General features: G+C 40.9%; 2 protein-coding genes across 5 annotated transcripts; one reads left to right on the top strand and one right to left on the bottom strand.

The window, feature by feature from the left end:
- The first annotated feature begins 255 nt into the window (after positions 1 to 255).
- On the top strand, positions 256 to 4,004 carry myod1 (myogenic differentiation 1). The gene is made up of 3 exons (XM_086302046.1): positions 256 to 995; positions 1,649 to 1,730; positions 2,429 to 4,004. Exons 1-3 carry the CDS (start codon positions 408 to 410, stop codon positions 2,656 to 2,658), a joined length of 900 nt encoding a protein of 299 aa, XP_086158172.1. The 5' UTR covers positions 256 to 407; the 3' UTR covers positions 2,659 to 4,004.
- Positions 4,005 to 7,460: 3,456 nt separating this feature from the next.
- On the bottom strand, positions 7,461 to 19,556 carry LOC147326712 (troponin T, fast skeletal muscle isoforms-like). Of its 4 annotated transcripts, none has more exons than XM_086302051.1 (12): positions 19,434 to 19,556; positions 17,624 to 17,664; positions 17,362 to 17,372; positions 13,625 to 13,643; positions 13,444 to 13,489; positions 13,236 to 13,352; positions 12,697 to 12,774; positions 12,254 to 12,367; positions 12,071 to 12,183; positions 11,783 to 11,873; positions 10,751 to 10,791; positions 7,461 to 7,721 (listed from the first exon to the last, which is right to left on the bottom strand). In XM_086302051.1, the coding sequence occupies exons 2-12, from the start codon at positions 17,641 to 17,643 to the stop codon at positions 7,688 to 7,690; spliced, it is 684 nt and encodes a 227-aa protein (XP_086158177.1). In that variant the 5' UTR covers positions 17,644 to 17,664; positions 19,434 to 19,556; the 3' UTR covers positions 7,461 to 7,687. The 4 variants fall into 4 exon arrangements, with proteins under 4 accessions (XP_086158177.1, XP_086158173.1, XP_086158175.1 ...); XM_086302047.1 differs by lacking the exons at positions 17,362 to 17,372; positions 17,624 to 17,664; positions 19,434 to 19,556 and adding exons at positions 14,291 to 14,308; positions 16,171 to 16,317; positions 16,780 to 16,858; XM_086302049.1 differs by lacking the exons at positions 17,362 to 17,372; positions 17,624 to 17,664; positions 19,434 to 19,556 and adding exons at positions 16,171 to 16,317; positions 16,780 to 16,858.
- Between the last annotated feature and the right edge of the window lie 3,468 nt (positions 19,557 to 23,024).

The raw sequence follows: 23,024 nt of genomic DNA on the forward strand, positions 1-23,024 counted from the left end.
ATGACAGCTATTTAACAGATGCATATTTACTTTGCTGATATCGATACGCATTTTTTAAATGTATGTATTAAACTTACATTTCCCACACGCCCCCCGCCGTGTGCAGCAGTACATTACTGCCCTGTGAGGGGTAATCGGACACTAATTACCGTGAAGCTGTAAACCCCTCCTGCCAGCAGCTGATTGGACAGACCTCGGTGGACTCCATTATCTTGAACCCGCCCCCCACTGTCCCAGGTATAAGGGGATCCAGGTCAACGGCTGGAGGGCAGATCAGTTTGTGACAGGACTGTACATTCCCTCAAAAGCCCCGAATCCTGCTTCACATTTCAGTTCTTCCCTAAAAAAGAGAGAAAAGTTTGGTCATCACTGGATTTTCTTCTTCCTGCTGTGTTCTGGACTGAACCATGGAGTTGTCGGATATCTCTTTCCCCATCCCCACCGCTGATGATTTCTATGACGACCCCTGCTTTAACACCAGTGACATGCACTTCTTCGAGGACCTGGACCCGCGGCTGGTCCATGTGGGGCTGTTGAAGCCTGACGACTCCTCCTCTTCATCCTCATCCTCCCCTTCCTCCTCTTCCTCCTCCCCGTCCTCTCTCCTGCACCTCCACCACCATGCCGAGGTGGAGGACGACGAGCACGTCCGCGCCCCCAGCGGGCACCACCAGGCGGGCCGCTGCCTGCTCTGGGCCTGCAAGGCCTGCAAGAGGAAGACGACCAACGCGGACCGGCGGAAGGCGGCCACACTGCGGGAGCGCCGGCGGCTCAGCAAGGTCAACGACGCCTTCGAGACCCTAAAGCGCTGCACGACGGCCAACCCCAACCAGAGGCTGCCAAAGGTGGAGATCCTGCGCAACGCCATCAGCTACATCGAGTCCCTGCAGGCGCTGCTGCGCGGTGGCCAGGAAGACGGCTTCTACCCGGTGCTGGAGCACTACAGCGGGGACTCGGACGCATCCAGCCCCCGCTCCAACTGCTCCGACGGCATGGTGAGTTCAAGGAGCGACAGGTGTGAGAGAGGCGCACGGAGCCGACCATCTTTTGAATTTAGCCAAAGGAATTGGGGATATTTTACTGTCTGCTCCAACTCTTATTTTAACTGATGTTTAATATTAATTTAATTCTTTTATTATGATGAATCGAGACAAATCAAGCAATTCGTTTTTTCTCTTATTCATGACGTTTAAATTTCATGTAAAATAGTGATTTAAAATAGAATCATTTAGCTGCCTGTGTGTAACTTTTTCATTACTGGCCATTTTGTGTCAGAATCGGAACGAAGCAAATTTAGTTTCAAAGTGTCTTTAAAACATTTTCTTTCGTCTCGTCTCACCAAACACACAGGAAACAGATTTAAACCGTTTTTAGACCCCAGATGTAACAAACGGAGAGACGTGGATGGAAAAAAATAATATCTGAGTTCAGGGACTTTATTAACGTGGTATGACACAAACAGCTACCGTGACTCAACCATTACCACACACACACACACACACACACACACACACACACACACACACACACACACACACACACACACACACACACTTATTTAGATTTATTTTCTAATCACTCTGCGGAGTTTCTCTGGTGGATTCTTTAGTGTCTCTGTCAATATTTAATTTTCTCTTTTCTTCTTCAGACGGATTTTAACGGCCCCACCTGTCAGACAACCAGAAGAGGAAGTTATGACAGCAGCTCTTATTTCTCCGAGACTCCAAACGGTAAGAAATGATTTTAATACGTGTTTAAAATAAACCACGCAGTAAAGTGACGGCAGTTAGCGGGGAAAGACAAATAGAAGACGCAATAAAAGCAGCAGGCCAATAAAAATAAAACAGTTGATGCTGTGCTTTCTTTGAACTGATTCTTTATTTAATTGTTTACAACGTAAAAGTTCAATGTTAATGGTAATTTCAATGTTAGGAGCAACGTATAAAAGTAAGATTATAAACCATACGCTGAATTAAAAGCTCATTTTTAATTTCAGCTGATGTAAAAAGAGAGCGTTTCTTCGTTTTTTTGTTTTTTTTTAGATCTTTTCGACAGTAAATGATTCATATATAATACAGAAGCTGAAATAGTGAGACAATATTCTGAGTTAAATTAAGCTCTGTAAAGCAGCCTAAATACAAAACAAGCGTGAAAACAATTAAACTAGATCTGTGATTAATGCTAACAACTAATTCGAAATAATTTGAAAATAAAGCTAGATTATTATTATTATCATTATTATTATTATTATTGGTTTGGGGTTTGTTTTGATGATGATGATGATTTGATTATGTTTTTTGTGTTTCCATAACAACAGTTTTGTCACCTTTGTCCCCCAATATGAATGATAGAAATAATTTTTTTTTTTTAAACTCATAGTAGCCTAATGATTTTTTTTATTTACTATGATGTCTTGTTTTTTGTGCAGGCGGTCTGAAAAGCGAACGCAGTTCAGTGGTGTCCAGTCTGGACTGCCTGTCCAGCATTGTGGAGCGGATCTCCACCGATAACAGCAGCCTGCTGCCGCCTGCTGACGGCCCAGGATCCCCACCGACGACAACTGTGCCGGTGGGTGAAGCAGGCACTGCCCCGGCGACCACTCAGGTCTCGTCTCCGACTGCCAGTCAGGACCCCAGCCTGATTTACCAAGTCCTATAGACCCTCACACATAGATATTCAACTCGGAAATTACAATAAATTAAAAAAATCCCCAAATCTTGTCAAGCCATCCAGCCATAAGAACACACACACACACACACACTGAAAATGATTATTTACACCAGCTGAACTGAGAAACCACCACTATGGTTGATCAGCTGCTTCTTATGTATTTATTCTCTTTAGATCAATGTATGGAAGCTCATTCCTGCCAGAAAAAAAGATCAGCAGTAAAAATCATTTTAAGTGTTTTCAATTGAGTTGCCAAGAAAAAAATCCCGTGGCTGTGAGGTCTAATTAAAAGTACACATACCTAAGATTTATTTTCAGTTATTAGATATATGTTTAACAAAGGAATGATAAAATCTAGAATTACTGATTTCAAACTTATATGTAAAGAAAGATTTTTTTTAAGCGTCCAAACTAAACATCTCAATGTTTCATGATCAGATGCGGTTTGTTGATTCTACACGGAGACGCTAATAAAAGGAGGAGCCTGAAAAAAATGATTTTAAAAAGTCATAGTCAGGAGCTGAAGTCTTAATTTTGACCTTGTATGTCATACAAATGAAAAGTTGCTTTTATCATTCCAAAGTTACCTACATTAGTTAATTTTCCAAACAGGAATGAGCTTCCACAGCCACCCCAGATTCCTTTTCTTGTTTCTGAAATAAGTCGAGATCAGACCACTTAATTCTATAGTTACGTTTTAAATAGAAACCAGTTCGGTTCTTGCTGTATTTTTATTTAATTTTAAGTTATGAAAAATATTTTAAGCCTCAGCTTAGTCTTTCAGATGGATCCCCCACCTTCCCCACTCCAGCCTTCTGTGTATAGTCTAGCTGATGAAGGACGGAGGCCAAAAACCACCCATTAACATTCCTCCACTTTCGTCTATCTGAAGTCCGAAAGGCCCCAGCTGTTCGATTCCCTCAGGAGGAAAAAGGAACTACAGTAACTGTTTGACATTATAGAAGGAAACTTGATGTAAAAGCACAAATTTCTGCAGTAAAAGCTTAACAGAATCCGGCCTGCGGGTACAGAAGTATTGTAGTGACTTTTTTTCCTCCCGTCAGTTTTGAAGTAGGTTCAGACCTCCTTCCTGTCCAAAACGGATTTTTAATTTCTTTCATTTGTCATTTCACTCACTGCAGCGGAGGACCACTTTTCTGTTTCTGTAAATATTCTGTAAATAAGAGCTGATTTGTTCCTACTGAAAGTATTAATTATGTATTTAATGTTTCTGTCTGTACGTGCTTTTGTTTGTTGTGAAAAATGTTAAACTTTATATTTATACATCTGAAAATGAGTGACAGTCTAAAGACAAATAAATGCTTATTTATACAAAATATATACATATGACTCTGACTTATGATGTCTTGTTTTTTTTTTAATGTCCAGAATTTATTTAGAAAATTTTATAATTTTTTGTGGGAAAATTTTCAAGAAAACGTTTTCATTGCCTTGATATTTAAAATAATTGAACACATAAATTTCAAAGCAGCTGGTGGTTTTTGTCCATAAAACTACTCATCTAAGATTACCACAAAGTAAAAGATCTCTCAGCAAAATTAGCAACATTTTAGGCACTATTGCTCCTATCAAGTCAGTGAGCTGGGATTTTTTATTCTAAACATGAACTACAGTTACAGCAACAGACATGGACGACTGGTTCCCCACACAACAACTCAATGTCCACTATGTGAAGCAGCCAAACACATGCCTGCTCCTCTCGTTAACTGAGATAAACTGCTGGCATATTTGTTTTACAGCTATACTGTCCAGTCTCTCCTGGTGGACATGGCAACACGTTATTCACGGTTACATACAATTTTAGACTGATGTGGGCCAAAGCCTCGCACATACTTGCACATACTTTTCAAAAGGGCTGGGGGGAGTGGTATACGTACAAAAAACTTCAATTTTACAATGTTTATTTATTGGATGAAAAAGTTAAATGTCACCGTTATTATTGTCCGGCCGGAAACAAGCTGGGGATGTCCAAATTCAGAGGCTGCGTCCACCTGAGGACCCGGTGTTGTGCCAAAAAGTGATTGTCTGCCAAAAACTGATTGCCTGTATTTAAACTGCTATAAATAACTTGTTGGTCTATAATATGTGAAACATATGTCAAGTGTATCCCAAATGTATCAAGTCATCCTGAGCAACAAACAACATTCCTGTAACAAGGTAGAAGCCGCAATCACTTTTTGGCAGTGACTTTTATGTATCCTTTATTTATGCAGTTAAAAAAAAATTATTGTTGGCTTTTAAAATGTCTCTTTCAAGAGTAATCTGGCCAAGAGGACAAATGCAAAAATAGTTCTGTAAATATATTTTAAGTGGACAAACGGGAGCTGATTGATTATAATGTAAGTACAATAACACAGTTACAAAGATACTTGACAAACAGGTAAATTTTTAATTTGATATATAACCCCTTTGTAATACCTGTTCACCAAAGTCTATTTAGCAACATACATAACGATATTACACATAAAAAACACACGGAAACATTGGAAATCACTTTTTGGCACAACACCGGCTCAGATATTTGAAGTTTACTCAGCTACTTTCTCCCTGGAAAATATGTTAAAAGTTTATTTTACGACCCAGAAAGAGTAATAAGAGCAATATTAAAACTAAGTAGATGCAGTAGTAGCCATTGTTGGAAACTGGAATTGGCTTGGCCGATATGGGATATGGTTTTTCAATTTTGTTGTCCGGGTGGAAAATCGGGAGAAATTCGGTAGAATGGTGGCTCCTGAAATTCGTGATTCTCCCGGAAAAATCGGGAGGGTTGGCATGTGGGCCTAGCATAGCCTGTAACGTTATTGTGACGGACACATTTTATGAGTGAACTTGACTTTAAGTGAGTTACAGGTTTCTTTGAAAAATACTTTCTTATATCCAGGGTCTTCCTTTTTGCTGCCGTCCTCCTCTCCTCCTCGCAGGTCCAGGCAGCGCAGGCTTGCTGCTGCTAAAACTAAACAGAGCTCCCTGAAAGGCTCAGCCAATCACATTGGATGTTTGTCAAATGAGGAAGGACTCCAGCAGAGAACGTAATTTAACTCTTTCTGCACCACAAGGTGAATGAGACGTTGACAGATCGGTTTTTATCTTTGTATCGGGTAAGTACTTTAGTTAAGAGTGATGGTGACTGTCACAATAACTCTGTTAACAATTATAATATTCAAGTTATTTTAAATCCCTAAATGACTAATGAAGGTTTGAGCTTTAAAACGCTTCTGAACAAACACAAACATTGTCCGATGCTGTTCCTGTGACCTTGACTTACATGCTGAGGCTCTGCTCCGTGGTACACAGACCAACAGCGCCATCATGTGATTCTACAGAAGAACTGCAGCAATTGGCACCTCCAGGTTTTGGTGTGTTTAGTCCTTTGCACTGCTGCCAACATCAGCACACGTGCATTTGTGTCATCACTGGTATTTGTGACTCCTCATACTTGTTTGTGTTTTTCCTTTTTGGTGAATAAAATAATGTTTAGCAATTTAGCTTGTCTTGTCTCCCGCCATTGTCACTGGCTGTGTGGCAGCTTGTGACAAAATAACAGTGAAAGTGATCTTTTTCTTTTTTCCACAAATAAATCATTTTTTCCTAATTTTTTTCTGTTCAGGAATGCAGGTAAATATCAGTAATATGAAAAAATGTAATGTGCTTTCTAAACTTTTTTCAGCTTTTCTTCTAAAACTAATAAAAATGAATAGATAATAACAATAATGATATTTAAATATAATTTTTAGTAAAGTTACAGTAAGTTTTGTGAGGTTATTTAGTAGAAAAAAAGAATATTTTACTCCTAAATATATATTGATTAGTGTGTAATTATGTCTTTCACCAAACTGATGCATTCTCATAAACAGCAGCTGGCACCTGTTTGTGAAAGCTGCCATGTTGCCATGTCAGTGGCCGAGCTGGACATCGCCGTTCCATCTTATCATGCTTTATGTATCTGACTAGATTTCAGACACATATGTAGAAAACCAAAGGCAGAGGAGACAAGAACCTGTGGGGATTTTGAATCCTGGAGTCAAATATTATTTTATAGCTGCACCTTCAGCCTCATGATATGAAGCATCATACCCGTGTTTCATTGTCATCAAAGAAGCGGAAAAGCAAAGGAAAGAGACAGTGTGACAGGCCTCTGAATAAGATGTTATCCTCTTCTGTCTTACCTCAAGCCTCATCTTCTGAAATGATGTCCGGGCTGCAGCTAACAGCAGCTAACAGCAGCTAACAGAGGCTAAATAGCAGCGGTTACCGACAGAAAAGTAGAGGAAATCCTCAACAACTCCCCTCAGCAGCACTGTCATTGGACAGAAGTGAGCTTCACTGACTCATTGACTCATATCAGACTCATGTCACAACATTTACAGCCTCCTCCAGAGTAGCTGGACAGATTGACTGCGGTAAATAACGGAATGTTCCTTGCATTAAATTCAACATTTAATATGCTTTCATAAGCTCCTATCTTAGATTAAAAATAAGATTTTTTTTTTATATAAGTAGTATTATATATAAACTAGTTTCCCTCCCTCAGTTACAAATGATAATGTGCATACTGATCACTTGCAAAACCTAAAATATTTGGAGACTCTGATAAAAGCAGGGCCTCTGTTTCCTGCCGGGTCATTTAACAGTGTTGAAGAAACGACTTTAAAATTACACATCTAAAAATACTGAACTTTATTGATTTACTAAAGAACAACAGATCTACAGACATGGCTTGAAGTGTCACACTTTATTTACAAAAATACTGAGAACCAAACAGTCGAGGGTGAGGAAGCGTGACGGCAACAAAGTTTAATGGTTTTTATTCCTACTGAAGAGCAGCTAAAGGCTCCTGGTTGCATGTTTCATAGTGTGGTTGGTTGGCTGCAGGGTAAACCTCAGCATTACAGGCTTCTTCTGAGCTAAGACCTTTGCCACAGCGTGCATTGCTTCATCAGGCATGTGTCCGAGATTTTCCTGGTTTGGTTTCTGAGCACTGGCGGGCCGAGTTGATCTACTTTCTGCGGCGGGCGGCTCCCTTCTTGCTGCTGTAATGCGAAACGCAAAGAAATTGGACATATTTCAGAACTTTGAGCTGTTCTCACATTGTGCGATGCCGTCGATGCTGATTTGCAAATTTATACTCAAACTCAAACTTCAGAGAACAGCAGTGAACAGCTCAAAGACTCCTTGGTAGAAGTCAAGCACGAGGAGAGTGCAAAAACATGTTTTGCATCATCACATATGAAGCTGAGAGCATTTCACTAGCTGCAAGCATGTTTGTCCAAAATCTCTTGAGGAAACTGGCTGCTTAAAATAAAAATCTCTTCTCAGTTAAAGAAACGGATGGGTGTGTTTTTATCCAACCGTACAGATTTAGATTTTTGTTAAAATTTTGTGCAGCAATCATTCAAAAAAAGTAACTGAAAATATTAAAATTATCTTTTTGAGATATGAAAAATATCTTAATTCAGAAAAAAACATGAAAATCCTCATAAATTGTTTAGGGTCTGTTTAGTGTATGTTTTGAGTGGGATTTTGGAAGCAGAAAAACAACCCAGGAAATTCAGCTCGCATGCACAACTCATGCTGTACTTACCTGCATGGGCTTAATTAATCCAAAGGCACTACCTCAAATCCATCCCCTTTATTTTCGATCGTGTATGCACCGTTACAGTCGTGTTTGCTCTAATTAAGACCTGTGAGTCTGTGAGAAGCTCAGGCCTTAGACTGCTCGAAACGTCCAGACAGTTTTTTTTCTATACTTAATAAAGAGCATATTTCCCAAATATGGTCAACGTAGGCACGCAGCTCAGTCTGTAAGCACCAAAGCTCCGCCCACCTGCTGCCAGAAAGAAAGCGAATGCAACTGACATATCGTGAAAGGTTTCATGTGTCATGTTTGATGTCTTAGGGTGAGTACTTAATGTTCAGGGTGGAAGCGTGATGATGCAGCTGCACCCTTCTATTAAACACCTCTGCATTAAGTACTTGTGCTCGTTAGTCTGGCTGACCAACAGAGTCCAAACAACATGACAGCTGAGATGTTTTTGGCCTGTGTCTGGACCGGGATTGGAACTGAACCATCTGTGGCATGTTACTGAGGTGTTCTTGTGTTTACTGTATGATTATTACTGTTTGAGGGATAAAACTAGTAGTCTTCTATCTAAAATTCATCATAAGATGCATGCTTGATTTTCTAAGACCTTTTCATGTCATTTTATAATGTTAATGATAAATTAAATGGTTAGGGTCAAGGCTAGGGTGTTATCACTGAAGGGTCTAAATCAGGGGTAGGCAACTCCAGGCCTCGAGTGCCGGTGTCCTGGAGGTTTTAGATGTGTCCATGATCCACCACAGCTGATTTAAAGGGCTAAATGACTCCTCAGCATTTCTTGAGGTTCTCCAGAGGTCTGGCAATGAACTAATCATTTGATTCAGGTGTGTTAACCCAGGGTGGGATCTAAAACCTGCAGGACACCGGCACTCGAGGCCTGGAGTTGCCTACCCCTGGTCTAAATTGACACGGAAAACAAATAATGCACTGTGATAACTCAGCTGTTATTCCTGCACACACAATAAAAGGCTGCTCTCTTAGACACTAAAATTTCCCTGCAGGGTGTCTAGTGTTTCATAGCTTGATGTACTCTGTCCCTATTAGTTTTCAGCCTTAAACCAACATGAACTGTCTCAGTGTGATGACAGTTATGTCTTTCCGAGGGGAGAGTTATCACATTATCACGTTATCATGTGGAATTAAATTAAGTTATACTTTGGGGGGGATTATTGGGTGCTGGCGAAGTCAGCAATGACAATACTCACTGCTTCTGCAACTCATCAATGCGAATCCTGTACGTGAGAACCTGGAAATGACACAGCAGCAGCTTTAACTTGCAGCAGGATACCTTTACCTCGGAGAACGACTCCTTCAGCTGAACGGGCTGAGTGGGCTGAAAGCTGCGGGCCAAAGCATCATGGGAAACCAAGGCAGCGCCGTGCATAAGAATCTTTTTGTTACCCAGAGTTTCTTCTGTCCTGTGATGTCACCAAATTAAGCACGTCTGCTGTGGTTTCCCACAAAGGAGCACAAACATTTAATTCCCCTTTAGCTCAGCTGTGAAACTTCACCAAACCCTGACTTACCTTTATGCTCGCTCAAACACATAGCTGAGGCTGTGTGATGTAAAACTGAGCATCACAGTCACTCAGCACCACCTTTACAGACACTTCAGATTATTCATCTGCTTGCAAACAGAGAGTTTGAGTCCAAAACTGGCACCGTGTTCATCCAGTTTCTCTTTGTTTCACCAACGTACAAGCAACTGTGGCTTACGACAAATATTGGAGTTTTACTAATTTAAAAGTGTGGTTGCAGTTCTCTGCAATGCATCCATTTAACATTAAATGCATGACATTAGATGTATATTTTACTATAATGCACAAATACTTCTACACGATCTGGAGTTGAACAACCAAACTTGGTATAGAGGCGCTTCTTGGGCCTATAAAGACTCTTGCCAAGCGTCTAAACGACATCTACCACCCCTACCTTTTTCTTTATTTTTCTCAGTAAAATATCTTATTTTTCTTTGCAGTTGTCACCTGCAAAACAGGTCAAACAGTACAGTAGCATAGTCATGTAGTAGTTATAATAATATAAACAGAGAGCTCTTGTGCTAATATAGAGGCTATAAATAGATTTATATATAGATATTATATACAGGTAAGCCCATTTTTTAAAGTATATGCAGGCAGGACCTCTGTCCACATTTAAACTCACTGAATATAAAATCAGTTCCAGTCATTTTAAGACTGGTTCTCTGAGATCCTTGTTTTAAAAAAAAACAATCCTGGCAAAAAGTTAAAACCCCCACTCTTATTCATAAGAGGTTCCTGGAATCCCATGAGCACGTGTCACCTTTTGGAAACAAACTCCTCCGTCCTCTTTTGTCTTTCTCGCTTTTTAATCAGGTGGTGTGTTGTTTCCTATGTCAGCCAGCGGGGGCGCTCTGCTCGGACTTTCCCCGTGCTAACATGCAGGGAGCCGGCATGACTGCTGCTCAGCTGCACTACTTACAATTTACTGAGCTCCTCGATTCTCTTACGCAGGGTAGTAACCTGGAGGAAATCAAGAGTATATCGAGGGTTCAAATCCCGAGGTGACCTTGGGATGCCAACCTCATCAACCAAAACCAAACTACAACAAACCTGGCACGTCTGAAGCACCGAGTCATTTGTGCTCTTAACTTTAGACTATTTATGACTATTTATCTATATTATTAAATGGTCAAATTTAATTTAATCAAGATAATTTGAGGTAAAGTAAAAGTCTGTAAATAAACATAATGTTTAACAACAATCAAGTAGATAAAAGTTCAACAAAAGCAAATTTGTGTCCTCTGTAGCTGAATGTTTATTATATACTAATTATTAATTTGCATGTAACCAATGATTAATTATTGTATGTAAAAAATTAATAATTCATTATATACAATAATTGATAATATAATTTGTTGCATAAATGATTACTTACATATATGATTTCTTAAGTCATAAAAAATATTAGGTGTCCCACAAATCTTTGGATTTAGTGAACTATAAAAAAATCAAGAGAATCAAGTAAATAAGAACAAACTAGTAGTGAAAGAAATCCCACCTTCTGGTTTTTATGAAATTGTAATGAAATATTTTCAATGTAAAATGTCCTAAAAACCTTAAATTTTTTAAAAACATAATCATATTTTAGCATTCAGTTCAAAACATGTTTAGATTAATGTCAGGATAAACTCATCAACTAATTATGGGAATAAACCAAAAAAATGTGATAAAATATATGGAAAGATAACTTTTTGTCTCATATAAAAGGGAAAACCCAGAAAATGAAATAACACATTTTAAACTGAAATCAAAGAAAAGCAGGAAAATAGTTTTATGGTATTTAAATAAGTATTAAATAATTCAAATGAAAGAAATGTAAAATATTATGCTTTTCTCATCCCACTGACCTCTCTCAAACCCGTCTTATTGTTCTTGTCTAAATGCATGAAATTGGCTGAGAAGTTCTCAGTCAGAGACGCCATCGTGGGCGCTCACGAGGACGCCGTCTCACCTCGTACTTCTGCCTCTTCAGTCTCTCCGTGTGGTCGAACTTCTCAGACTCCAGCTGGGTCATCCAGTCATGCAGCTCTTTGATCTTTTCCCTGCAGCAAACACAAGAACACAAATAAACCAAGCAGTTCTTCTGACAGGTGGATTTTGCTTCTGGCACATTCAGTTCCTTGTCTTTACTTTGTTGAGGTTTTTCACCATTTTCTAGGACATTTCTAAGACGTTCAAACTATTTTACACAGGCGTAAAAGTCTAAGGTTATAGTTTTAGTTTCACAGCCGAGTCGTACTTCAGCTTATCCTCGTTCAGATGGTCGATGTTCAGCTGCTTGCGCCTGGCGGCCAGGATCTTCTTCTTCTTCTCCCTCTCAGTCTCTTTCTTTCCTCCTCTCTTCTGGTCAGCCTGTTTGGACAGATGCAGGTCAACAGCTGATCCCATAGACACGTGTGTGTCTGTCTGCATGTATACTGACTCTCTGCAGGTGACTGCTGTACTGGGAGCCCATGCTGGACAGAGCTGACTTCTTCTTGGCATCATCATCTGCCTTCTTCTTGGCATCAGTCTCCTCTCTGATCCGCCTCTCCTCCTGATTTGACAAAAAATACCTCAGAGTGAGACCTCTGCATCCACCACCCGCTCTCTGATCGTCCCTGGTAACCACCAATTTGAACAGAGTACTTACAACATCGGGTCCCAGGACTAACATTAGCTGCACTTATTCATCCTGAACCTGGAAAAACTGGCTTTAAATACTTTGCTGCCTACAAATGGAAGTCACAAGAAACTCCAACTACGTTCGTTCTTTTCAAGGGAACATTTTAAAAGGTTATGTTTATATATCTGCACCAAGACATTTTGTCTTTGCTCCATATATTCATATAGCAGTCACATTTTCATAGTTTGAAAATAACACACCTCACGTCTGGCCTGGCGCTCCTTTTCCTTCTCAGCGCGGACCCTCTGCTGCTCGGCCCTCTCGGCACGACGCTTCTCCTGTGGGACAGGAGCAAACGTTGGGTTAGAAAACAAAGATAACTCACACACCACACAGTGAGTGTCCTTGTTTTTGCTTTGTATCTCTACTAAGATAATTGAAAGATTTTTTTAATTACAAAAATGTAAAAATTAAAAATATAGTGTTTTATTGTTCCCATGATATTTTTTAGTGTTTTTATTGTTGATGTTTTGTCTTTTCTCCATTTGATTTGTGTCATTATCAGCTTGTCTGTGAGCCAAATTTTATTTAATAAAATGAATCACATTGAGAAGACATGCAGAGCCAGCAGAGCTCAGCCTTTAGAAGCCATTCCTTGGCCAGAAATGAGAGCCAGTCACCAACTGCAAAAGGCAGGAAGTATTTCCTGTGTGGATGAATTATTGTGGAAGGCTTTTTGCAATTTTCCAGTTCCATGGAAATATGAACAGATAAAACTACCCATTAGCTAAATACTTACAATCCTCTCCTTGAGGGCGATCAGCTCCTCCTCCTCCTTCTTCCTGTGCTCAAAGTGAGCATCGATCAGGGCCTGCAGCTCAATCAGATCCTTGTTCTGACGTTTCTTCTGGATGTCCTGTGGGGCGGATCAACAGAAGCAGTATTCAGCTGTGCAAAGAAACACCCGGAAATGAACAAAATCTCTTCTACACTGCAGGCGGACTTACATCAAAGTCCACTTTCTCACCGTCTGGGATTTTTGGGGCGGTGGGCCTGCAAGAGAGCGTGGGGGTTTTGAGTGTACTGGCACACTAATTGGAACCTTTCTTTGTCTTTTTTGCCCAAATAACTCCGATTTAAATGTCTACAGGAATCATTTCAAGTCAGACTACATAAGAAGGAACTTACTTGAACTTTGGCTTCTCCTCTGCAGGTTAAGAAGTGAAGAGGGGATGAGTGAATTTCACCAGATTAGAAAGAAAACAGATTATTTCAGTAAACCCAAGCATTACTCAGTGTGGCTTTGGATCAAGGTGACAGATTAGACAGTTTAAAAGGATAGGCTATTCACTTTTTAAGTTAGGGTTAGAACAACAGTCAAATAAGAGCAAACATGTATTGCAAACAGTTTAAACAGGTGTGCAGTTAAAGTAAACCTGAATTGTTAACGTTGGTCTTTGGTTTCACACTGATACAGAGAATATGTCTTTTTTTGTTTTTGGCTTGACCCCAAGCAAAACATTTCCCTGTTTCCTTCATTTATCTGAACCCAGATTCTGGCGGCTTCATGCCATGCAGATGACAAGTGGCATAGCAAGAGTGTGGGGTTGCTGTGCAGTGAAGCACGTGTTAGCATTTCATATTCATTCACCCTTCCTTCTCCACTAGTGGTTCCAAATTTTTCACCTTCATATTTGGATGCCAATTAGGGCCAGCGCTCCTGGATTCACACAGACAGGTAAAATTTGGACAGACAGCAGGCGTTCCCTGAGTACAGATGTCAGACCTGGACACTGTAGTCCTTCCCAAAACCAGAATGACAGATTTAAGATTGAAGTTTTTAAATCTACATACCTTCCTCTTCAGTGGGGTCTGCATGCAGCAGGCATCCAAAACAAAAAGCAGAACAGAACAGCATTAGCGGGAAGCCTGGGAGCTGCAAACTGTACAGAGTCTAACTAAGGCACACAGCTGATCTACTCAAGCTTAGCATGTTTAAAAAAAATAAAGAAACTGGTTACCACAATCAACTGATTAAGAAAGCCAGCTGCTTATAAGGGCAAAGTTTTACCTTTACTTCGATAACTAAGATGGTAAAACAGTAGTTCAATTTGTACGGAATCACATTTATGTATAATATTTTTCATGTTAGCTTTAAATTACAAAAGAAAACAAACAAACTGTTTACTAAAGTTATAGAAGGGAATAAGCTGTCAAAAAATCCAAACTTATTCATATTTCTACTGAAGGGGTTGAGATAAATACATCCCTTAAATATTAATTGATCATTTATGATTGGCTGCACCAAGTCCTTGTTTTTATCGAGGTCTCAGCTACACCTTACCCTGCATTCACCCTTTTCACCATAGAGGCTGGACTGAGAAGATATAGGGATATGTACGTAGTTTTAAAACAAATTAGCATGTTTTATTTTTGGCATGTTTTGGCATATTTTTTGCATGTTACATGATTGAGCAGAATACAAGATTAAGAGGAAGATGAAAAATGAGTCTATTTTTTAAAATCTTTTTTTCCTCCTATTAGCACTAAGGGTTGTCTTCCCACAGGGAGCAATCAGATGTAGCCTATCCTGCAGGTATGGTACCAATTTTATCCAATTTTTAAATCCTATCAAAGAGAGTAATTGGTTGCATGTTGTGCAGTAGTAAACACAGGGTTGAAATAAAAAAAAATCTATTTTCTATTTTTCTATTGGTTGTCTTAGATTTTTCAACTCTCAAATGATTTTGTGGTAATATTTTAGCATACAGTGAGCTAGGCTAGTGGAAAAGCCACCTAGCAAGAACTGTAAAATTATTTGTTACTAAAGAAGCAGATGCAAATTTAATGGTGTTTAGAAAGATAACTCCAAAAACATGTCCCAGCTTCTCAAAGATAACATTTTTAGAATGGAGAGCTAATGGAAAGTTAAAGTATTAGCACAACTCTATTAGCTATAGCTGAAGGAGTGAGCTTATTAGCATGTTTTCACTTTCTGACCATAGTAGTTCAAACATAGCATTTTCAGCTTCTGCATGAACTCATGAACTCATTCTCTGAATTCATGTGGAGGTAAAAGAAAGGTAGTGTTAGCTTAACATTAGCAGACATGGAGAAGGTATAGACCAATCTCACAGCAAAATGTTCAGTGCTAAGTGTTCAGGATACAAACATGTTGTGTGTTTACAATACAGGGTGTATAACTGTGGACATTTTTTGTGGGAAAAGAAGTTGGGAAAAGGCTAAGTCTGTCTAAAATTAACCAAATGCTTTTAGTTTGCAAACATTGAAAGAGCATAGAAAAAAGTGCGGGTGTGAATGGGTGAAGAGGCAAGTTGTGTAAAGTGCTTTGAGTGCTCAGATAGAGCTATATAAGAAGCAGACCATTTACCTTTTACCATAACCAAAGGGTGATTGAACATAAACTAGAAATGACAGTAAAGTCAAATATAAATAAACTCAAGAGGTTGAATGTCATGTCAACTTTCACTGAAAGACTTTAGGGGCTTTTCAACAATCATGTCTTGTGGAGTTACATGTATACGAACATAATTACATGTTTAAAGCCTTTATTGTGACACTCATGGGGACCAGCATTGCTCCTGCTCATTTTGCAGTGAGACTGGGCTGCACATCAGGGTTAGTTATATCGAACTAACTGGCTGTAGCTGCCGGAGCGCATGTGACGCCTGGGAAAGGATCCAATACCCTCTTCCCCCCTTCATGCCACATACCTTCAGGCTCAGGCTCAGGTTCTGGTTCTGGTTCTGGTTCTGGTTCTACCACTGGTTCTGGTTCTGGCTCTGGCTGTGGTTCTGGCTCTGGCTCAGGGGCCACCTCAGGGGCCACCTCTACCTCCACTACTACCTCCTCTTCTACAGCTACACAACATGCAGCGAGTCAAAAGGGGAGAGGAAGGGCAGTGAGAGGGTTAATGGAAGCAGGAGAAATGGAAGAGGGGAGGAGGCGGTCAGTGGATGAAAGGAGGAGATGTGAGATATGAGATATGAGGAGGTTCGTGGTGAGGCAGTTCAAACGAACTGTCACCGGATGATGCTAAAGCAGGTGAGACCGCAAGCAGTTACAGGAAAGAAAAGGTCAGTCACTCATTGATGAAATGTGATCGATTCCTGGAAATACCTGCACTGCAATTGGATGCAGTCAAAGACAAAAGAGAGATTCTAACCTGTCGCCAACCAACTTTGTTTACAACCTGTGTCTTCACTTATCTCAGGTTATGTTAGAGTTAACTAGCATGCCACAAAAACCTGTTCAGGGACGACTAACAAATTAGTATCAGTGACGTGAGACTTATCATCCGGAGTCTGGAGGTTGTGTCTTACCATCGTATTCTTCACGTCCGTCCGAGAAAGAGAGGAGCAGAAGAACATTATCAAAAGATCCCATATGTACCCATTTTTGACAGAATACAAAAGCAAAATGTGGGTACACTGGGGATCCATGCTAAGCATACACAAAACAGTCCTCATGAGCTGATTGGAGCAAAACTTCCAAGTTGTTTTCAAAGTGTGTTCAGCTCAGGAGGACTGCACATTTGCAGATTGTCATGCAGAGCTGCAGGACTCTCTGCCAACAGGACTGCGCCGCTTTATGCGATTTATGTTTCTAAAAGTTTATATTTTAATCTCACAAAGCATAAAAGGCACTGTCCTGTTGTCAGTGCTGGTGTGGTCATTTGCTTGAAGGAGAGAGAGCATTATTGCACAACTTGAATCTGGAGGAGTCAAGCCAAACCTGCAATTTGTCCAGTTCAAATAACTCTCTACAGGGGATGGAAAGTCAGTTAGACAAGATTCAGAAGTAATCCTGGGCCTTTAGCATGGAACTCCCGACTGTACCTGGACCTAATTTTAGGAGTGGATCATTTTTTTAGATATATAATCAGGAGTGGTGGTGCTACTTACCCTCGACCCCACTGCAAGACAGAACACAAAGGAATGCTTAGAATTGTTGCAGCTCATCAAAATCAAACATGAAAATTTGTGGTTTACAGTGAAAACGGCTATTTGACTAAATCATCTTAGCTCAGGATCTTCTTTATTAGTGTTGTCCAGCAATTTAAGATTCTAGCTCACAAAAAGGCCTTAAGTCAAACGTTTTTTGGCCAATCTACTGCTAGAAGATTAAAATCTTAGAATTTGTGAATAAAAATGTCGGTTGACTTACACTTCCTCTGTGTCGGACATGATGACAGTGGACTTTGCAACCTGAAATCAGAAGAGAAAACAGAAACTTTAAGTGTGTGTAAGAAGCGACTGCCCAGCCTGCATGTATTTATAACTCAGGATTAAGTTGCAGATGTCTTAAATATGTCTCAGTGGCTCCACCCAGACCATACCTCACCCTGCCTGCCTGCACAGTTTTCTCCAACACCTCCACAAAATAATAATATAGAAATCTTTGAGTAGAATTATTTAGAAATGATTGTCAATAAAATTTATCTTGCATGTTGCATTAAAGGCATTCCTAAGATCTGTCGCTTCCAAATCTTCTTCAGTTTATAATTAGACTGTCGACTGAAATTTGAGCCTCAGGGCTGAATTTGCTTCTCTCATGATAAGTGAGAAGGAAGCCAAACATAGATTTATGCAAATAGTCTTTTTTCCAGCTGCTCAGAGGATAGATGTTGGGCTGCTGTCGGGTGAAAAAAAGAAACCTTAAAGAAACTTAAATCTTTTCCATCACCATGTGTCAAAGAATAAAGGATGCTGCCACTCTACAGTCATCAACAGTATCCTGATCCTGCTGGAAAATCCCGGTTTGGATCTAAGATCTAATCAAAAGCCTGCAATGATAAACACACATGACCTGGATTTATGCATGATTTAATTTCCCAGTGATTAGATTTCGGATTAGTTGCCCATTGGCCTCACTAGCGTGAGACCACCATGAAGGCGTCCGACATCACAGCTATTTCCAAGAGACAGCTGCACAGGTCCCACAGATCCAGTTTCAGTGCACCCACTGTTAAAGATTGGGTTCCTTCTCCTGGACCACAACCCATCATTCCACCTTCATTTCCTTATCAGGCTCTCCTCTCACATGGTTCCTTCAATCATCCTTCTGAGGATCCCTATCACCTGGGGGAACTTTGCTCAAGAATTAAAATAAACCCAGGAAGGCCGCCTTGAAGGTCTAATTCCCAAATGTCATAAATTCCAAGCTCGGTGTAATGACAAAATGACGATTCCTTTACATCCACTCGTGAGCCCCTCGGCTCCTGTTCGAGATGATAAACTGTTTATCCTTAAGCTATGTGAGGTTCAGTTTGAGAACATGCCACGCCCTTTCACAGCTTCACCAAAATGTAACGTAAATAAGAGAAAACCTGCAATCCAGAAAAGATCTGAGGTCAAATACCAAAAACAACAACGGGATTAGTCGCCGCAGTTCTCGTGGTGTTATATAACTCGTTAGTGTCACCTTCTGTCTCCTGAAGCGGAAAGCTGCTTCAGAGGCTTTAAGCCAACTGTAAATCCCAAAGGCATGAACCCCCACTGGGTCACTGGACTCAAACCAAACAGCAACAGGAACAACAACAAAGTCCAGCTGCTTGTCTGGTGAGAACCTAGAGAACTTTCAAACGTCTGAAACATCAGCTGAGGATTTTAGATAGATTACAAACTTGCTAAAAAGTAATCCAAAGGCTGAGCTTCTTTTGGGTGCTCACAGATACAGAAAGGCACTAAACACAAGTTGTTTACCAAGGTTTCAGGCACTCAGCACCGTCAAACACTGGACTTCATTAACAGGGTTCAAACACAGAAGAGGGAGGCCTTTTTTACTCCGAGATCCACTATTAATTGTTTCCTTCTCACACCTGCCCTCAGCAGCAGCCTCTGCTACTCATGGCAGTGATTTTAGCACATGTGGACTCAACTGTCCTGAGGCTGGGTGATGTTTGGGGGACATTAGGCCTAAACCTGAGCTTCCTCGCTACCATTCACACTCTCATTCACTCCCCTTACTTCCTTACCTCAGAAAAGCTGAAAGAAACGAGCTCCCGCTGGCCAAGACAGGCTGTAAGGTTCTGCAAACTTACCGCGCTGATTATGTCCTTCTGTTATAGTGATACTCGATCCGCTCGGCCTCCCTATTGGCCAAAGAATGAGCTCAGAGGCGAGGCCGTCCACCGTGGCAGAACATGGTCCACGCCTTTGCTGCCCCCACCTCCTTCCTCTGGCACTCAATAAGGAGATGGATGGGTCGAGTGCTAAGGAGGGAGGCTCAAGTTTGGAGAAGGGGACAGCCAAAATGACCCCAGGATGCTATTCTGGGGCTGCTGCATTAGGCAAGCAAATTTCATCTGAGAGCGAGAGATGTTGGACGTCAGGGAAGCGAGGCAGGTGGTGTTTCTGATCCTCCCACAGAAGTCTGGGACACATAAACATAATGTACAGCATACTTGTGCGAGCATGAGAAGCTGAGAGATTTGTCAGTTCAAGCTGTAAATCCAACATGTTGAACCACCTCTTGTTTTGAGGCTTTGATTCGCTGGTTTAAAAGAATCAATCTGACGGACAAATATAGTCCTGCTAAACAGTGGCTCTGATTCAGATCGTTTTTCTGACTGCAGTAGCCCAGAATGCAAAAGCAAATACTAGATGGAAATGTTTTGCCATCACTAGTGCATGGAAGTATAGTTAAATTTAATGATATAAATATTTAAATTACTACTTAATTAAATGCGACTTATGTGCTGAACTTGTGTGTCTCGCTTAGTTATGTAATTTATTCTGGGTCAGGGCTTCTGTGTTTCTGTGGGACCTTTGAGTTAAGCGACATTAAATTATAGATGAGTGAGAGCTGCATTCTTATATCCTCCAGAAATCATCTCCAGTCTGAACTGTGATGACTGTCTTTCCATTCAGCTGTGAAGTCTAAATAAGCTGCTGCAGGAACCCTTCAGTAAAGTCTCCACTAGTATATGGTCACACAGATACTGACAGAGCCTGCAATTTCCTCCAGGGGGTGCTACAGTAACAAAATTAAGGACACAGAGAGAAGTCTTGGTTACCTGCGTATGTGGGAGGTTCAAACCATCAGTATCACGAAAACACAAACAGATGAAACTTCATCAAGGATTTTATCTTTGATTTTGTTGATGCAGAGTTACAATTTACCTGACCTCCCTGCTGGGTAGAAACAAATGTAATTAATGACAAATATGATTAAATGCTTTTTTATATTAGCTTTAAAAACACACAATTACAAAATCCTTGTAGGATAAAATGTACATATTGCATACACATCCCAACCTTATGATGCATGACTGTAAAACAAGTAGAAGATGTAAAAGGTATTTATGTTAAATTTAACTAAAGCTCTTAACAGAAGAAAACTAACCACCCTGGCTTCATGTTGGAAACATTTATGTACTGTTTTTAAGTGATCTCAGCTGAAGTCATAAAACCAGGGCTGGGCTGTAATTTCATGTAATACAAATTTGTAACACAAGATGGCGAAACAAGTCAATCTAACATTTATTGCCCAGGTAAGTCACTGAGAATTCATCCATTCTTCCTAAAACAGCAGCAGCACACATCAGGAAACATTTCAACACACCAGTGTGGTAAAACAGCGCCCCCGTTGGTGACATGTTTAGAGTTATATTTGTGGAGGGCAGTTAAATTAAATACCTTTAAGAAAATGGCAGCTTATTAGAGAAACATTATTGATGAGTGTAGAAACAGAGATATTGATCTATCTATCCATATATATATATATATATATATATATATATATATATACCAGGCAAGACCCCAGGTGCAGGCTGTGTAAAGATGCCCCAGAGACAATCCAGCACATAACAGCAGGGTGCAAGATGCTAGCAGGCAAGGCATACATGGAACGCCATAACCAAGTGGCCGGCATAGTGTACAGGAACATCTGTGCCGAGTATAACCTGGAAGTCCCGAGGTCAAAATGGGAGATGCCCCCAAGGGTGGTGGAGAATGACCGAGCTAAGATCCTGTGGGACTTCCAGATACAGACGGACAAAATGGTGGTGGCTAACCAACCGGACATAGTGGTGGTAGACAAACAGAAGAAGACGGCCGTAGTGATCGATGTAGCGGTTCCGAATGACAGCAATATCAGGAAGAAGGAACACGAGAAGCTGGAGAAATACCAAGGGCTCAGAGAAGAGCTCGAGAGGATGTGGAGGGTGAAGGTAACGGTGGTCCCCGTGGTAATCGGAGCACTAGGTGCGGTGACTCCCAAGATAGGCGAGTGGCTCCAGCAGATCCTGGGAACAACATCGGAGATCTCTGTCCAGAAGAGCGCAGTCCTGGGAACAGCTAAGATACTGCGCAGGACCCTCAAGCTCCCAGGCCTCTGGTAGAGGACCCGAGCTTGAAGGATAAACCGCCCGCAGGGGCGTGCTGGGTGTTTTTATATATATATATATATATATATATATATATATATTTTAAAAAAATTCCCCACTCGCCCCTGTGGGCGGTTAATCCTTGAAGCTCGGGTCCACTACCAGAGGCCTGGGAGCTTGAGGGTTCTGCGCAGTATCTTAGCTGTTCCTAGGACTGCGCTCTTCTGGACAGAGATCTCCGATGTTGTTCTCGGGATCTGCTGGAGCCATTCGCCTAGCTTTGGAGTCACTGCACCTAGTGCTCCGATTACCACTGGGACCACCGTCACCTTCACCCTCCACATCTTCTTGAGCTCTTCTCTGAGCCCTTGGTATTTCTCCAGCTTCTCGTGTTCCTTATTTCTAATGTTGCTGTCATTCGGAACTGCTACATCGATCACTGTGGCCGTCTTCTCAGGTTTGTCTACCACCACTATGTCCGATTGGTTAGCCACCACCATTTTGTCCGTCTGTATCTTCTTGCTAAACATTCCTCGACATTTTCAGTGCACATGTTGCTGACACTATAAGTGCAAGTAGTCTGACTGTAAAGGGCAATCATGGCAGTCCTCCTGGCAGCTCTGTGAGACCGGAGATTGACTGTTGGTTTCCATATTGTTCAGGTAAGGAGCTATCAGTCATATAGTATAAAACTCGTCATCCAAAGTTATCGGTTAGAAAAAACATGAATGGTTTTTGGTCACTGCCACATTCTCTACACAGCACTTAATATAGAAGAGGACAGACTGAGTGAAGGTCTCTAGGTCCTGCTGTTTAAAGATGGACCAGTCCAAGTAAATTCAGGAACTAATGAGAAAAAAATAAATTAAATCTCTCTCTCTCTGAAAAAGGTTATAAAGCCATTTCTAAAGCTGTGGGAGTCCAGTGAACCACAATGAGAGCCATTATCCACAAATGGCAAAAACAGAACAGAGCTTAAACTTACCAGGAGTGGCCGCCGAACCAAAATTACCTCAAGAGCATAGCGATGACTCATCTAAGAAGTCATTAAAAAAAAAAAAAACAGAACAGCATCCGAAGAACTGCAGGCCTCACTTGCCTCAGTCAAGGTCATTGTTCATGACTCCACCATAAGAAAGAGATTGGGTCAAAATGGCAGGAGCAGGAGTTCAGCGAGCTGGAGGGGCTCGTGCTGCCCGAGCAGGAGCCCAGCGAGCCGGAGGAGCTCAGTGAGCTGCA

Source organism: Aulonocara sp. 'chitande type north' Nkhata Bay, linkage group LG7 (assembly GCF_057382095.1).
Source record: "Aulonocara sp. 'chitande type north' Nkhata Bay isolate Kocher_YH1m ecotype deep benthic linkage group LG7, A_spYH_male_GT1.1, whole genome shotgun sequence".
NCBI classification, from domain to species: domain Eukaryota; kingdom Metazoa; phylum Chordata; class Actinopteri; order Cichliformes; family Cichlidae; genus Aulonocara; species Aulonocara sp. 'chitande type north' Nkhata Bay.